The 18,431-nt window shown below is 39.1% G+C and overlaps 1 protein-coding gene across 1 annotated transcript in view; it reads left to right on the forward strand.

Moving 5' to 3' along the window:
* Positions 1-9,279: 9,279 nt before the first annotated feature.
* Positions 9,280-18,431, forward strand: part of Smp_175620 (putative rhoptry protein) — a gene marked incomplete at both ends in the record, with an annotated part of 85,198 nt that continues 76,046 nt past the window's right edge. The window contains 4 exons of the mRNA XM_018798562.1: positions 9,280-9,460; positions 11,039-11,361; positions 16,943-17,371; positions 17,805-18,203. Coding sequence (XP_018653492.1) covers positions 9,280-9,460; positions 11,039-11,361; positions 16,943-17,371; positions 17,805-18,203 — 1,332 coding nt within the window. The remainder of the gene's footprint in view (positions 9,461-11,038; positions 11,362-16,942; positions 17,372-17,804; positions 18,204-18,431) is intronic.

Below are 18,431 nucleotides of genomic sequence, written 5' to 3' on the forward strand. Positions count from 1 at the left end.
TAAAACATGCTCTACTATCTAGGTATTGAAGTATCACAGTTGCCGAGTCTCCGACCCTGACAAGCGGCGAGGATGCGATTAAATAACCGTTTTTGTGCCATTTCTTCCCAATAGTAGTCAGCAACATGGGTAATTTAGGACTTCTTACTTCCCTGTTTCTTTTTGCTTGCTGGTCATATTAGGAGTAAATTTGTGTGGAGTGTGACCCTGACTACCTAGTGGGAGATTCAGTTTCGGTGCTTGAGATGAGTAATCCATATTGCATACAGAGCTCAGAGATTCTTTTTCTGATATCGTCTCTAGCTTTCTAACAATTCCCTTGGTAGAAACGGGGGTTTTGGACACAATAATGTCTGAATTAAGACATCCACCTCTGTAAGTTGTCCTCTTAGTTAAAGCGTAAGTAGCAATAATAGTATATCTTCAAATAACAGTATGTTTCATGAGGCATGTTAGTTTACAGGCAAGATCAAATTGCTGCAAATGCTACGGGATTTACTGGGATAGGTCATTCAGGTAGGTTATGTTATAAGGCACATTGGTTATAGGAACCGTGGGTACATTTTCGTACATTAGAACACTAATGTCATTAGGACCCTGGTGTTCAGTGGGAGAATTGGCGCGCTTTATTGCGATTGTATTGTGACAGGCGATCGGTGGTCGAGAATGAATACATGTAAAGTCCAGAGTTGTTTGTAACAAGAAGCAATGCGGTTAATGCATAAACGGTCAGTCAAAAACGTCAAATTCGACGTATTATTTTGTGCCTCTTGATAGCGAGACCAACGACGTCACATCAAACTCGGGAAGCAAACATGTGATCAATCCACGTCATAATAAAATGAATACGACGTCGATAATCAGTAAATGCAATGATTTTAAATCAATGCCATTGTCATGATAATTTGATGATTGAATCAAAGTTATGTAATTTGTCGGAACTTATACACAACAACTAAACCCACGAGTACGGTGATATGTAGACTTTATGACCCACAAGAAATACACGAAGCGGCCTTACCACTTCATCTAGTTTTATATGTGGTCAACTCATCATGTCTAGTCTAACTTCTGAAGCCCCCGCACAAAGAAGCTGTGTGGCACAGTCGATTTGCATAACCCTATCCCACGAGTTATTGCCTGTGAGCCGTTGAAAAGAACAGGAACAGCTACGCATACTACTGTTTGTCCTATCCACCCCATATAGATCGCCAGGTATGAGTGTATAAACAGCTAGTCTGATTGAGAATCGATTTTTTGCTCTATCTTCACTGTGTTTTGAGGCCTGTTTTGAACAATACTGGAGTAGTGAAGAGAATGTGACAGTGTCCCATTTTAGCGGGGGAGTACCAAGATAGATGAGGTGTTGAACTACCTATCTTGTTTGGTCGTGCTAACATTCCTTTTTCCGGCGTCAGTATCAATGTATTGTGACCATTCGTGATTGGAACCCAGACTCAGTGAGAATATCCAACGAAAATATGAAGACATTTATTTTTATTATTGTTGTTTGGACAGTTATAATTGACATGGTAACAGTATTGTTGTGCCAGAAAATGAGCCTGTTGTAACTGATGAACAAACGGACTCTTGTACCGGTATTCGTTCACCAGTTCGGGTTTAGTATTTGAGAATGGTTCACTAAACTGTATTACATATACTACTAGGGACATTAATATTCATATTGTGACAGACTCCTCTTTCGGTTTCCATCTGTTTGTGGTATCTAGTACTACTTCACACTCATAGTTTGTCTTAGCTTTTGAATATACGCTAATAACTCAGATAGCATACACCTATTGATTCATCTTTACTTTCATAATAACTATATTCACTTCATAGGAACTTGTGATCTTCAGAAAATATACTTCTTGTATTCATGTCCTTGTAAATCTATTCTTATACGCCTTGTGCGTACCTGTTTCTATGTCTGACGCTCATTAATTTATTCAGTGCGTAAGTCGCGGTTGAATAGTCCACTTTTTTACGGGGAACGAAAAGTAGTACTACTAACTATCCCCGACTAACTAACCAAAACTAGTGAACAAACAATGATACAGAAATTACACCAGTTCGGTTCGCTGATACACTGTTAGCACGATGTCAATAACAAGCGCATAAGTAGCAATAACAACGGCAGGTGTCTTCCATACCCTCGCCAAATATTCCCACTGACTCAGAAATTCAATCATTATCTGCAAATCCTAGACTTGACACAACCACGAACGAACCACATTATGGAGGTGCTGGCCGCAGAAAACGTAACGTCAGAACAGCAAAACAAGATCAGTGATGTCAACATCTCGGTTTCCTTGTTAGCGTGTCTCTTTACTGCGCTATGAATTAGCTATTTTAATCCTATGTGTATGTATCACTTAGCCCATCCATCACATTCCCTTAGGTCATATTTATCTGATCATAAACAATCAGTCACGGTTGGCATGCTTATTTTCTCTGCTTCGTTTGGTCATCTTGATTCTCATTTCAATGTCTGTCTATGGACACGATTTAGCGAGATGAACGAACTCAATCCGTATTTTGTTTTTTATTGCCACCGTCTCACAAACGGTGTTAGCCTAGGCGATTATACGGAATTAGACGGATGGTTTATACTCATGTCTCACTCATTTATACACATTGGCATCAAATGTTCTGATTTGGTAATCATATTTATTAAAACAAACTGGTCAATTTAAGTAACTCTACAGCTTCCGGTCTTAGCAACTTCACTCCCCTAGAACAAAAGCATCTATCTTTACCGTAGACACATGAACCTCCAAAAACTGTCACTTCAAAAAGAATTATTGAGAACGAGTGGATGGAAAACACATCTGCCATGGAACTGCACATTGAGAGGAGAGTGCAAAGAATACAAAATTGGTGGGTAAATAGTTCTACATGGGATCAAAATGTAGTGCTGATAGCTGTAGGTTTAAGCTTTGAAAAACCTAATTCACCAGAAAAGTAACTGAATTTCGAGATAAAAACACAGGGCAAACAGACCTTTAATTTCGTATGTCATTATCTTGAGTTCAGTTACTTAGTATTCAGCCTGAGTTTTTCTAGGGTCTTCATTTAGAACCGTCAAATGCCTGGGACCGTAGCAAAATAACGAGGCGCAAGCTCCAAAAAATCAACTGGTCTATACAAGCACATGACAAAGATATTAGATACTGTATATAGGTACTACATGGAAAAGTAAGGCCATTTGGCGGTCATTTGACATTTATCATCAATGAAACAGTTGTCAAGGAAAATGAGGCGTTGAATTCGTGTTTATTACGTATCGAATATACAAAAACAACGTAAACACTTTTCTAGCTTTTTCACATTAAACATAAGAACTAAATTATTTCTTTTTGTCGTAGCCTTGAAGAGGAGCTAAATCTTTCTCAGGATTTTTTTACATAAACACGGATACTCATCAAAGTTTCTAATGAAACATGTGGCTGCAACTAAACCTAAATAACATCTCCAACGGCACCAGAAAAGCCCATATTCTTGAAAATAACGTTTGAAGGTGAAATGTCCAGCGAAACGGTAACTCATCGTGTTTAAAAAGCCTTAGAAAGTTCATCCAGCGAGGCAAGATTATGTCCTACTTCCCAGAGCCGGCCGAAAGTGATTTCACGAACTAAGGATGGACTGCCCAGTTCCCCTATCTTTATGTGTATCTACATTTTAAAATGCTACAGTAAAGTTTGTTATATAAGGCGTACGACCAGGCACATTCATTATCGTATTACTAAAAATCACCATTCATGGTTGACTACAGGACGAAAGAAAGAAATAAGCAGTTCTATCTTGGCGTATCTAGTGGATACTGACCTCTACATAAATAACATAGTATATTGCAAACTAAGTTTGGAACGAAGAAAAACTGTCTAGGTTAGCTTATATACGCGCTATCGCCCAATTAAAGCCAAAACAAAATAAATGGGTAAATGACAGTTTTAGATTTCATTGGAAATATAAGTGTATAGTATTACCCAATCAAATATTACCACTCAGTTACTAAACCAATTATTGTTCAACCAGTAGTCAAATCTAAATCCCACTAAATAGATAAGTTGATAAAGAATGTAAGAGAATTATCAAGTGCGACAAAGTCATTCAGTCAGTCACAACGTAGAACTTCGTACGTACGTACGTACATCAGTTCGAGTTGCCATACCACATTAGCACAGAGATGCAGTTGTCGATTCAAATCCCATAGTGGTAGAAGTAGTAGGAGTATAATCAGAAATCCAAAAGATTAGGGTTTGAAGAAATTATTGGAGTATAGTACAGTGAAATAAATTTGGAAAGAGAAAAAGATAAAGACATGAAGAATTCAGAAGATTAGAATTTGGTAGAACACAAAGAGTGGATGCACCTTCGCCATTGCAAACGATTTTGAGCCATGTCATTCAAGGTCTCTAACCATCGGTTGCTATCATCTCGCGAATCCCAACCAGGTAGTCTACACCTACCAACATGGCTCAGTCCACTTGTCAGTGACTTCATTGATTTGTGCAACGTTTTGGTCTGACCGCCCCTAGCTTTCTTCCAACCTACTCCTACACCATGAAACATTGCACGTCGGGGCAGTCGGTGGTTGGGCATACGTAACACATGTCCCAGTCATCTCAACCGATGAAGTTTCACTTCTTCATCAATCGATTTGCCATCCCTACCTAGTACTCGTTTCCTAACAACTGCATTACTTACCCGGTGGTCCCAGGATATACGAGCAATGCTTCGAAGACACCTATGATTGAACACTAGTAGCCTACGAATATCCTCTACTCTTATTGGCCATGTTTCACTGCCATAAAGTAGGACGGAGCGAACTGCTGCACAGTAAACCCGTCCTTTGGTTGCTAGACGGATATCTCGCCTACGCCATAAATGACGCAAGTTGGCGAAAGCTAGACGAGCCTTCTGTATCCGTGCTGAGATTTCGTCACATACCAGACCACAAGGGCTGATGAGACTCCCAAGATAAGTGAAGTGGTCTACACGCTCAACTACTTCACTCCCTATCATTAGTTCAGGTGTCGCTGCAACCCAATCCTGAAGTAACATTTTGCACTTCGAGGGAGAGAATCGCATCCCGAACATGCCTGCATAGTTGCTTATAGTAGTCAGAAGACTCTGCATGTTGTCAGCGTCCTCACCAAGTAAAACTATGTCGTCGGCGTATTCTAAGTCAACAAGTGAGCCTCCCGGTAAAAGTTCAACTCCTGGAGATTGAGATGATGAAAGTGATATCTCTAAAAGCATGTCAACGACAAAGTTAAACAAGAATGGGGAGAGTGGACAGCCCTGACGAACGCCACTTGAGGTAATCAGTTCTGATGACAGTTCGCCATAGGCTCTAACTCGACCAGTTGTGTTTGAGTAGAGAGCCCTTATGAGGTTAATGTACTTCTTTGGTACTCCTTTCACTGACAAACACTGCCATAGAACCTCACGATCAATGGAGTCAAATACCGCCTTAAGGTCGAGAAATACTACTATTGTGGGACGTCTGAATGTGTGTCTATGTTCTAGGACTTGACGTAGAGTGAATATCTGGTCTACACAACCACGTCCAAGTCGAAAACCAGCCTGGTTTTCTCTAGTCTGCCCTTCATGAGCTTTGGTTAAGCGTCCAAGTATTATTGGCTGCCCATTTGTTTTTCTAGTTGTTCCTGAAATTTATTCTTAGCTTGCCTATCATTAAGTAGAACCTTAAGAGGTTTCCTTGCAGCGTCTTTCCTACGTCCAGTAAGACCCGGACAGATACGTGCTCGCACTAGAGCATGATCTGAATCTAAAAATGTGCTCCAGAATGAGCGATAATCCTCTATCGAGCTCGTCCATCGATGGCTGATAGCGATGTGATCAATTTGGGTCCAAAGTTGGGGTCCCCATGTCAAAAAGAGTTTTTCCTTGTGCTTAATGTTAGTATTTGCAAGAAACAGGCGGTTATCTGAGCATAGATGCAACAGACGGTCGCCATTATCTGTTCTTTGAGCCACGACACCATAAGATCCACCCAGGTGTCTTTCCCTTTCTCTTAATTTACCTGTTTGAGCATTATCATTACATCAGGTTGCCATGCTTTTCGGAGGAGGTCGGAAAGCTTTCTGTAAAACTCATCTTTTACATCATCTGAGCTGCAATCAGTGGGAGAGTAGGCAGAGACGACGAAGAGGCAACGACGAGTGTCCCTATCTTTCCGAGTCGCTACTGTTCCGTTTAGTCGGACAGCGCACAAACGACTTTCTACTGGGATCCAGTCAACAAGAGCTAGTTCTGCCCTAGGACTTACTCCAGCGAGGCCACTGGAAGCAGCATCAGGGTTTCCAGATACACGAAGCGTGTATCGAGATGGTTCTTTATTTTGATTAGGTGCGGTCAAATGAATGACACTACTCGGATCTTGTATGCGCGTTTCAGAGACGCGGCACACATCGATGGTGCAAGATTCTAGAGTCCTAGCTAAGGAAGCCTGTTGTCCTATTTGGCACAATGTTCGGACATTAAAAGTTCCTACATGTAGTTTAGAGCGTGGTTTCAGGAGACCAGGAATAACGTTCTGTGTACTCGAATCGTTTGCCCTAGCGGTGCGAGGTGATAAAAGGACGTGGGAAGGGTTAGTCGTGGAGATAAGAGAGTTATTAGGAGGTGTAGGAAGAGTTTGAACGTGATCAACTTGTTCTCGTGTGCTACTACGAGTGTGAGGAATGATATCATTTTTCGTCTGCCCACACCGTGGAAGGGTATTTCCTGAGGGACCTGAAAAGAAAGTTGGATTAATGTTCGTCTTAACGACCTGGGAGCGTGACCACAGAGCCCAAGGGACAACTGCTTGAAGCCGGTCACGCACGGCCGTTTTGTGTGGGATTTTTGATGTGTTAGCTACGTTCTTCAAAGGACCTTACCGTCAGAGACAGAAACTCGTGAGGTGGGACATTTTTAAGGTCGGCCTTTTCTAATCCTTTCCTTCCTTGTGAGAAGGCGGCATCGCTGAAGATGCTGATTGTCCGAGGGAAACACTTTACTGCTGTCACACCTCTCTACAGTCAGCAGTTCGACTTCGCCCTCAGACGTTGAGTTGCTGCTTTTGGTCTTACCGTTCTCCAATCGACCTGCCTAGCATGGTAGAACCTACAGAAACACGTGTTCCAGCCAATATATCTCGGTTGGGTCATCATGATAGGCAAACCCAACCACTACTTCAAGGCAACAGCTATGGTGGAGAAGTGCAACAAATAAGTGTTATTCCGTCTTTTCTGGATAGATCACGTATAGATTGTTCGGAAGGTAATATTTAACTTCGTTGTAACACGTGGTGTTTCAATTCACAATCAAAAATGCACAATCCATTTAATGCAAGCACCACAATCAAAAGGGGAAGCGAACCAACATGGCTGCTGCCATGACTAAGTATAAACTAAAACGAGACAAATGCAGCTAAGGAAAAACATGAAAACTCATTGAAGGCGTAAGGAAAACAAAAAACACGATAAAATACACATAGATGTATTTTAAGTGAAATCAAAATGACCAAAATAATGTATATCTGAAGGAATCAAGTGAAATAAATTACAAGTGTATACGTGAAGGAATTTTCACACACAAAATCTTCAAAATGGATCTTATAAACACTTCAGAGATTAAACTTGTTTACCCTATCGTTCTAGAATCCAACTTTTGCATATAGCAGAAACTACAGGAATACACATTTAAAATCCTAACCCTTGTCTAAAGAGAACGTTTATACAACCTATGAATCTACCATAGCCGTCCTCTCAGACACCATTTCAGGTTTAGAAACCTTTTTTCCCTTCTCTTAAAAAGGTTTCCGAGCCCCGTTTTTACTGAGATTTTATTTTCCAATTCTAATCTTACGTAGCTTGTTTATTAACCATATTATCTAATTTTCACTGCATCCATCGTGCTAGTTACTTATCATCAATTTCACAGATAACAGAAGATACTTATATTTACGTCCAATTTTAATTACGTAGCTATTTGTAGTAATCTAACGATTATGAAGATTTACTTCAGTTCTAATTTTAATTTTAATTTTCAAAACGTTATGCAATTGACTATTGCTTCGTTAAACTGACTCACCACCGTTTAATTGGTATCTGCTTCCTACTAACTTATGAAACATATGTATTAGTGAACAGCTTTGATGGAGAACTGAGGGAAGAGAAATATCTTTTCGCCCAACATGTCTTCTGCTTCCCTCTCTACAGCATCATTACTGTTATACTAGTTTATTTGTTACCATCAAACTTCGTTACATGTTGTTGAGTTTCGCTTTTTCTTCGAGAACTATCCTACGTTATTTAATTGGGTTGGAATAGTTTTTGCGTGAAGTCTCAGCCGAAAGCACGCTGGTAAATGAAGCCACCTAGTTTGTGACCATCTGGGAGAGAGCGACGTTACTTGTGGTTTGGCGTAATATAGTCGAGCGGTTTTGTGGGGTTTCGAAACTTGATGGCTTCCGTCAAAACTGATCAGGTGGTCTTATAGTAGACCAAATATATCAACTCCAAAATATTGATAAAGTTGTTACGAAAAAGTAGAAACAGTAGATAATATACCGAAATATAAATCATACACAAAAGAAGATATAGGGTGTTACCTAAATTATGGGAAGAGGGTGTATGTGAGTTTTTTTGTTTCGTGATCCACAGTCCTAAGTAGCTAGAGATTCCCAATATGATTGATAAAATCCAAGGATGCATAAACAGTAATCACGTAATGAGGATACGAGTTTGATCTGTAAACGTAAGTGGCAAGCGTATCAAGGTTGATAAGTGAGAACAAGGAGTATGTACATGCAGCAGTGTACTTGTGAGCGATAGTCAGTCTGACTTGCCACTAGGGTGTACGAACAGGTGATCATGGACAAAGTATTCTAAACGCAAAATTTACAGTCAGCAATAGCTATTGTACAAATTATGTGAAATAGTGAAAAACACAGACAATGACAAAATCTAGCTACAAACCAAGTTCATGTTAACTGCCTCCACAATCTTAATTGCCAAATGTCTACTTAGTTTTTCATTTTGGTTAATAATTTTCTGCTACACAACAAAGCAACCAAATGTTTATTTACAGAGGTTTGACTAAGATTAAGAGGGATTAAGGTATGACAATCACGAAAACTGTTAGGTAATATTCTGTCAATATCTACTGTTGGACAATTCAACTTGTCGCGATATATTGTAAATCTGACCTTGTTGGTTAGGTTAACCTGTTTAGGGATTTTGACGTATTCGACGGGTCAATGTAATGTCTGTCCCTCCCCCACCACCTCCCCCTCAGATTAAATCTACCAGACCACCACCGAAACAGGCCTGCGACTCTTCAGGTCCAGCGTTTTTGGCTGATATTAGGGCCGGCCGGACTCTTAGAAAAGTTCCAGATTCTGAAAAGAAGGATAGGAGTGCTCCTTTGGGGTCGAAACCAACAGGTTAGTTCACCATTTTATGGGTCGTAGTGTCATCTCCTTTATACAATCTCGATATAATCTTCAAGAGATTGACAAAATTACTCTAAACAAAGATGATCATTACTCTTAACACTTATAGTGACTTGGGCATATTTACAATAGTGGTTATGCTTTCCTTATTGCTCCACACACTAAAAATACGTATCCAAATCAGGATACAAGAATCTTGTTTAATATATACCTAGTTAACCTTTTGGTTGGGCTATACGGGGATGTTGGGAGAAACCAAACTCTGGTCACTGGCCGTAATAAAAAAGTTGCGGGAAGTTCCTCATGTTCCCTTATTTTTCGCATATTTGATGTTGCATCCTACCGTTTGGCTTAATGCAAGTGTAATCTGAGAATTAACTGTAGTCTATTACACGAGCTTTCAAAATGTTTGGAGTAAGATTTAAGGGTCGTGGATATAATGTTCTGCAACGTTTTGGGTTTGTACTTGCCGGATAAACAGTTGAAGTTCAAGAGAATACCCCTAATCTATTAACGAGAAGTAGTCAGATAATGTTTGAAAGTATCTTGCATATGACCTCAATTATCGCGTGCCTCTACAGGTGCTGTTTGTTGACTAGTTAATTCTTGATAAATTGAACAAATTTCAAGGTTTTTATGTCGTTGATCCACAGAAGTTTAAAGCATCTGGTTAAAAGTGTAGTTTCACACATCTTTGAGAAAACCTATGAGAGCTTCGAGGTCACTCAACGGTTGATCCTTATGCTCCAAGTGACCTTAATTCTCTAAAGTCAGCAAAGGAGTATCGTTTGCTCTCACTCAACAAGCGTGATTTAGAGCGTGATGGATCATTTTGTACATGTTTAGCGAGTTGGCCGCGTTATGTATATTATCGTAAGAATTACTGATAAAAAATATGGGGTCTAAATTTCACATTACAGAATTTTCCTTATTCCAAAACATCACCTACAAATTGTTATTAAAGATATCTTATTTACTTAGATTTCTAATTACGATTGTTTTTTTGGTATCTTTAGATGTATGTAGGTGCTCGTATTCACAATTTAAACTCATAGTATATTAATCCACATCACCCAAAGGGAAACCTTTTAGATTGTTGCCACAATGTGAATTGAAAATTTACACATGATTTGTTACTATTTCAGCATTATTTTAAGGATAGGGCTTAAAAGTATCTGCGGGATGTTAACTTACTAGTATTTGTGTATTTTACTCTCAATTTTTTAGCTAATGGCCATTTAGGGACGCTTTTCAACCTTAATATGGGACACAAGCCAACCATAAATCTTAAGGGTATTAAACATTTAGTAGTCTTATTTCCAGGTAATTTGGGTCTACCTGCTTGGATTGTAATAGCACATAGTCGTACAAGCGTTCACTGATTTTCTTGGAGTTTACATCCCTTATTGTTAACGCTTAGTAAATCTTGGTAGTTATTAATATACACGGTTATTGGTATTCACTTTTAGTTGGTTGTTTCACAAAATATTTATTTGTACATATTCTTGTTGGAAATATCTTTGTTTTTCTGATTCTACCGCTTCTGTTACTTATTACTCGTTTATCAAGATCAAAATAATGAAGGCAGTGCTGCAGGTCCACCAGCACTTGTTAGTGGAAATCTCCCACCTGTTGATCTTTCAAATATTTTTGCAAATGGTGTACCAAAATTAAAATCTGTTAGTTCAGCAGATGTTGCACGTAATAATACGGTGCAGAATTTATCCACAAAACCATCTAGTTATGGGAATGTAAAAAGTCCTGCACCGCCACCTCCCCCTCCCTTATTTCCAACTACTGCAGCGTCTGTAGCTCAGAATAACTACCCGTTGTCGGCTACTCCTTATACACTTTATCAACATTCATCTCCAACGGCAAATAATAATGCCACAGTAAGCAAGACTTCTTCATTCATTTAGTTTTATGCTTTAAACCTTTTATTGTTATAATATGGATGACTTTAGAAATATTTGGTCATTTTTATTTTTTTTATTTATTTAAACACATGAATATTGGTACAAGGAAGCACCAGATATATATGCGCCGCACAAATCTCATTTGATTTGTGTGAGGGCTGTGATACTGCCCAGGTGCCCAAACTGAAACAGGTGGTTTTCCTAGGAGGCCACACCTGGAGCCTTTGACCTGATGGTCTAATCCACAAGGCAGTAGAGCAACGTTAGGAGATGCAGTCCCATGATAGCCGGTGACCAACAATAGGTTGATACGCCATTTGTTCCCTTAGAATCCTGGAGCCCATGTACACCACTGGTTTGGAATGAGGGTTTACCAACTCCTCTAGGTGGGTCCTCCATGTCCACCAACCCGGTTAAAGCTCCGGACATTTGCTTTTCGTCCTCTCAGTTTCGTACACAACAACCCCGCCTCGAGAAGGCAGTGAGTAGAACTTCCCTGACAGTGGTTGTATGCACGTGACCGTTTAAGAGCATTTCTAGAGGGAGGGTTGGCTCTCCTCACTCTTGGCCGTACCAGAGCGTTTTTCCTGTTGGTTGACTTGTAGTATACTTACAACAATACATGCGGTTATGTATTATGCTAAGATACCAAACTATTCTGGCTTTCAAATTCCTAGGGATTAAAGTTTCTTCTAGTTAGTTATGAGTAAAGCAGCTGAATGATGTGTTTAGACAGTTAGCAGTAAAGTGGAATGCATTTTACGAGAGTTATGAAGCTTGCTAACTTATGATATAAACGGTAATGTTTTATGATTACTTCGTATTATGCTTTATATCACAAACTGATCTCAATTGGGTCACCACTGAAAACTTGAAAGCACTGGACGGCCGTTTCGTCCTAGTGTGGGACTTGCCAGTGGCCTAGAGGTTAAGCATCCTCGCGTGAAACCGAGCGTCCTGGGTTAGATTCCCAGGTGCGGGGTCGTCAATGGGCACTGCTGATACGTCTCATAATGGTACAAAACGGCCATCCAGTGCTCCCTGGTTTTCAGTGATTGTCTGACTAAGATAAGTTCATGATTTAAACTATGACAATTCTACAACCACAAAATCCTGTGCTGATATTTCATGTTTTTGGTGATGTTAGATCCCCAGAATCCACTTGGTAAATGCCTTATTTTTGTAATTATATTTTGAAAATTTGAATTTCTCGTTTCCGCGCCAGAAGCGCTCATTTTCACCTACATGTCGTATTCCCCACTTGGGAGGATCCTAAACGCTATTGGTCCGTTGTATCTTTTAGTATACTATTTTGTAACGTTTCTCAAGGACAATTTTATGCTGTATATATACGTTTTATTTGTGCCTGTTGTGATTGCTTGTGCTTCTGGCTTCTTGCGGAATATATTCCCCCACTTCGGACGTGGACTTCTCACTCTAGTTAGCGGGGCTGGGACACGTCAGAATAGCTAGCTTATTGATCTTTGGTCACTGAGTCTTTGTTCCGTTCTCATATTAGGGAACTCGTAATCGCTTTAAACACAACACCTGTTTATAATTTATCTCCTGAGTGAGGTAGTTAAGCGTGTTGGTGAGTTTTCATCTGATCGGTATATCACATTAGCTCCGACAACACGCAACGTAATCACTTCATATATCCAAAAGAATTACGACCCTAATCATTAATAGGTTTATTAACCATTATCGCTTTGGGTCCTCGAGATGTTGTACACTCTCCTCCCACCTCTTACCGTGTATTGCACAATAGCATTATGGTCGGAAACATTTTTTGGTTAACAAATGACATACCGTCGACCTGCGAAGTGATTAACTGATGGGCTGAGCCATATTTATAGTTTCAAGCCTAATTAAGATCCACAGGGCGGTTGTAATGCGTGGTTTATAAGGTTAAGCGACGATTCAAATTGCTCTCGATGGGTTGGGTTGATCTAGATATATCACGTGCCATATCAGGGTCAAATGGTAAGTTGGAAATCGTAGGCAGGATATGATATTGTAGGATGTTGATTACTCCCCTAGTGAAAACCTCAACTCATATGTTCTCGTCAGGGTCAAAGGGGAATATATATGTTTACCCATAATCCATGTACATTTTATTCAGGTTGCCAATCACTATTCCTTAGTTATTTCTAGTTCCCTCACGTAGCTGATTTAACAATCGTATAAGAGGTGCGTGTATCTGTACCCAAATTAGGCAACCGCGAAACGTAACGGATCACAATGGAGTAAATGTTTACTGAATTGTGAACATGAGCCAAGCAGATTGAGTGGTTTATGTAGTGTACACATCATGAACCAATTAGATAGATTGTCGTTTTCCGTATCTATCGCAGCTGCTACCTTGATGTGGTGGTCAAGGATGCATACCGTAATGAGCCAATCGATTCAAATTGGCTGGGACATTCGTTCCTTTAGGTTCCACTATGCCGTGCAAGTTGGTTGGATAGTGGTTAGACTAAAAGCAACAAACTCGTGTCCCGAGAGCGAAGTTTTGCCGCTGACTGTATAGCAGTGTGACGGCCAAACAACCAAAATCTACTACTATGCAGCCTTCTCAATAGAAAGTAGGGGTTAGAAAACGTCGGTCATAAAAATGCTGCACTTCGCATTGACTCACGGATTTCCGTCTCCGACAGTGATGGCTTAAAACCACGGAGCTAACTCATCCAGAACTACTAAAAAAGACTGTGACTGCCCTTAAACACTTATCCGTTTGGCTCTGGAGTAATCCTCCCAAGTCGCTAACACCACTATTAATTCGGTCTATTTTCCAGGCTCATTTAGAAGAGGTACTCATTCAGTGTAGGCAGCAGGGAAGTAATAATCGCCCTCATACCTCCAACACCACACACGATCACCTCGTTCATAATCAAACCCCATCTTCTTGTCACCCATATATCGCATCATCATAACCATAAAGAGAATTTACAAATTAAGGAAAAGAGGGGAAATAATCTTAATTGCGATGGTAGGCTAATCGTGAAGAATACAGTTCAAGAACGAATAAATAAAGTTGATGAATAGAAAATTAGAAATGATACTAAACCCCAATATTTATAGGAAGATACAGAAAATGGAGTGCAACTATGCCACCGTGCGATGGAGTTTTCCCCATTTAACCTAAATTGCATACTTTCTGACATGCTTTGTCTTATCAACCAATGAATTCCGTAAACTGATTTGTTGTTTTGACTTGTATGTCTGTAGATCTTTTCCTGCATGCTCTAATATCATCTAGTGTGTTGCATGTTAGACATTGCTTACTACGTCATTTTACTATTCGCCAGAATATTTTTGTATGATTGAATATATTCAAGTTGCTAGTTTGTTTTTTACACTTACTACTTGGTTGGGGTCCGTTTGACTATCGTAACCAATGGTTGGAGACTCTAGGTGACATGGCTCAGAATCGATCACAATGGCGTAGGTGTATACACTCTTTATCTTCCCTTAAACCTTGAGATTAAAATTGTTTCATAACTTTTTTCCTTCCTATACTATATCCTTATATACAACCCTTCTTCATATACTACCACCACTAAATTAATTACTTCTATGAATCCGGTGTTGATCTTTTTGTGCTAACGAGTTATGGCAACTTGGACCGATGCATATGTGTGCTTAGTCCTACGTTGTAGCTGACTGACTGACTTACTTTAAAGGAGTTATCCATTTTTTTTATCACTCCAATTATTGGTGTTCTAAGTTATAGTTACATTTGTAAAACAAACTTTTCATTCAAAAATGAACCGAACTAATTTCCCACAAGAGAACTATGCAATAAAGATACACGAAGAAGAAAAACAGTAAAACTAAAAGCAAATTTCAGACTGTGTTAGAATTTACAGTCTTGAGATCGTGCGTCACATCGAACCATAACAAAATTCAATAGATGAATTGGGTCATTTAAATGTAAATATAACCAGACTCAGGCACAGATGAAAATTGTGTAGATCTACTGTACTTTAAAATGAGTCTTCATCTGTATATGTATAAATATGAATTCCTACTTGGTATTCAGATAATGTTTACTCTTAATTACTATTATATCATGATTTGTCACTGAATAGTGATTGATCATCTCACTACATCTTGGGTCTGACCCCTGGTGTGGTTTCAGGTGTATACTACTCAGTAGTAGTCCCATACCAAAACTACGCAGCTATTTAATACTCATCGGCTTTCAGTGACACTCTCCAGCTGAAATCAATCTGTTACAGATACAACGTACAAACTAAAAATAGTCCCTACGAGACTTTTCAAGCAAAATTGATATGTTTTTTGTACCAGGGTATCATTACAAAGTTATTGTCATAGTTCTCCAGACAATCAGTTAGTTTGAATTTCTGATTATGATAATGGTTCCTGTCAGTCAGTGGGAAATGTCTTTTGGGTTTATTATTATTATTTGAACACATAAATATTGGTACAAAGGGGCACCGAATGCATATGCACCGCACAAATCTCATTTGATTTGTGTGAAGACTGTGATACTGCCTAGGTGCCCAAACTGAGACAGGTGGTTTTCTTAGGGGGCCAAACCCCAAGCCTTTGACCCAAAGCTCTAACCCACAAGGCAGTGGAGCATCGTGATGAGATGCAGTTCCATGGTAGTCGGTGACCAACGATTGATTCATACGCTATTTGTTCCCTCAGGATACTGGAGCCAGCCCATGTGCACCATTGGTTTGGAATCAGGGTTTTCCGACTCCCCTAGGTGGACTTTCCGTGTCCACCAACCTGGTTAAAGCACCGGACATTCGCTTTTCGTCTTCTCAATTTTGTAAACAACAGTAATGCCACGAGAAGGCAGTGAGTAGTACTTCCCTGACAGAGGCTATATACGCGTGTCCATGTGAGAGCATTTGGAGAGGGAGAGCGGACTCTCCCCACTCTCAGCCGTACCAGGGCATTTGGGGGGTTATTTTAAGAAGTAATTATTATTTACTATCCCGCTTTCGCAGTTGTAGTTTAGTGGTTTGTATACTCGATTTCTGATGAGATCCATGTTTTACTCAACAAACCTATCTAATTACCCTCCCCCCCTCAATTTCTTAATATTCACATGGTTGCTGGGTTCAAAGTTTTGGTGCTCGAACACCCTGTTTTGTATGGGTGTGTGTGTGTGATCAGTTTGCCTCACCTCTCAAAATGTTTATTCTCATCATTTCTAGACAGAATACATATATATACACTTTTCTTATTCTACTGTTGTCCAACTAACTAACAATGTCATTAATAATTAGAATAATAGCGTTTATATATATGTATATTACTTTAAGGAATATATGCCGGTGTGATTTTTTATCCCTCACTGTCTAACTAATGATAGTTTGTATTCAATTGTGGTACGCTTTATTATATAAGTAACTTAGTTTAATTGCACAAGATAAATATTTACATCTTTTCGCTCTTTCATAATTATGCACAGTTGTTGTTTTCTTTTGGATACATCTGAATTCACTTGCGCTTAGTGTGTATGTATGTACTTGTATACTTATTCAGCCAATTTATCTGTCTACATTTGTGTGTGAAGGCTGTTCGTAATGGATCATCAGTACCAGCACCGCCAGCACCTCCTCCGCCTCCAACTCCTGCCAGACCGTCGGTTTCAAAGAGCAGTTCTATTTCTTCATCTAATAACAATAATAATAGTTATCTTAGGCACAGTTTTCATAAAAAATCATCTGAAAATAATCAGCCAATGCCACCTATTGTTCAGAGTCCACCTGTACAAGTTATAATGCTTTCTTCAATACCAACATCGTCAGCATCACCTTCATCATCACCACCACCAAGAGTAACTCCTCTTCAGTTAGGAAGTATAGCTACTGTACATGAAAATAATATTAATGATATGAATAGTAATAGTACTGTTAATAATTTGAATGGTACTACTACTATGCCTCCACCTCCATCTGGACGTTCCCCACGACGGAAACAAAGTAGTTCAAATCGATATCAGGTAGGTAGTTGTATATACAAATATATATCTATCTATATAGTTTTTTCTTTTAGTTCCAAATCTTTTATTTATCATTTCTAACGGAATGAAATTTAATAACTTGTGTCGATATATGTTCTACTTCGTCGTTGTGGATTTCGTTTATTTCTACACCATTGTGTTGTATACTTGGTTGTTATTTGAAAAAAAAAACGTTTCATTTTATTGATGTGCACTAATGACACGTTTTTTTTGTTAAATAATACGGCTTTACTTACCACAAATAACAGTGCAGTTTTGATTTGTGTGGTTTCTTCACTTTTGCTGCTTGTATTTCATTCACTTGATTAACCGATAACGAATAACATTTGATTTTTGGCTGATATTTCACTCGACAAGTTGACATTTGTAAACATGCATCCTATGTTTCTGTTTTGTTTTGTTCGACATAAAGCGCGCTGGTTCAACAAACGCAGATGTAAATGGTATACCTGTTGGTCAATCAACTAAAGTGATACGTATTTCATCAAATATCAATGGAAGCTTGCCTGATCCACCATCTACACCATCTTCTATTGTAAATCCATACTTACCTTCATCTGTGTATGATATGAACAATTATACAGCGAATTCACGGGCACATCCAACACCGCCGCCGCCGCCTCCACCGCCACCTCCTCAACAACCATCATCATTATCTCCAATGAATAATTATAATGATGATAATAATAATATCGCTAGTCTTGTTCGTCGTTTTGAAAGTCGTTTCACTTTTCCTGATATTGGAAGTGTTCCTGTTCCGAAATCATATTATGGTCCTAAAACTTATCGTGTTGGTAGTATTAATAATAGTGTGAATAACAGTAATAACCTCAACGACAATTACCGTAATCAAGGTAAGCTTATTTTTATGATTATATTTACCTTAATGGTTAATCTAACTATATTCGTTAATTATTGTAAGTTTCTTTTAAAATGTACTTTTCATTTATTAGATCTGCATGTTATCGTGCATTAATGCTAGTTTGTTGGAGGTCAGTCAGTCACAATGTAGAACTTCGTACATACGTACATCAGTCCT

The sequence above is a fragment of the Schistosoma mansoni genome, chromosome 7, assembly GCF_000237925.1.
Source record: "Schistosoma mansoni strain Puerto Rico chromosome 7, complete genome".
Taxonomy (NCBI): Eukaryota; Metazoa; Platyhelminthes; class Trematoda; order Strigeidida; family Schistosomatidae; genus Schistosoma; species Schistosoma mansoni.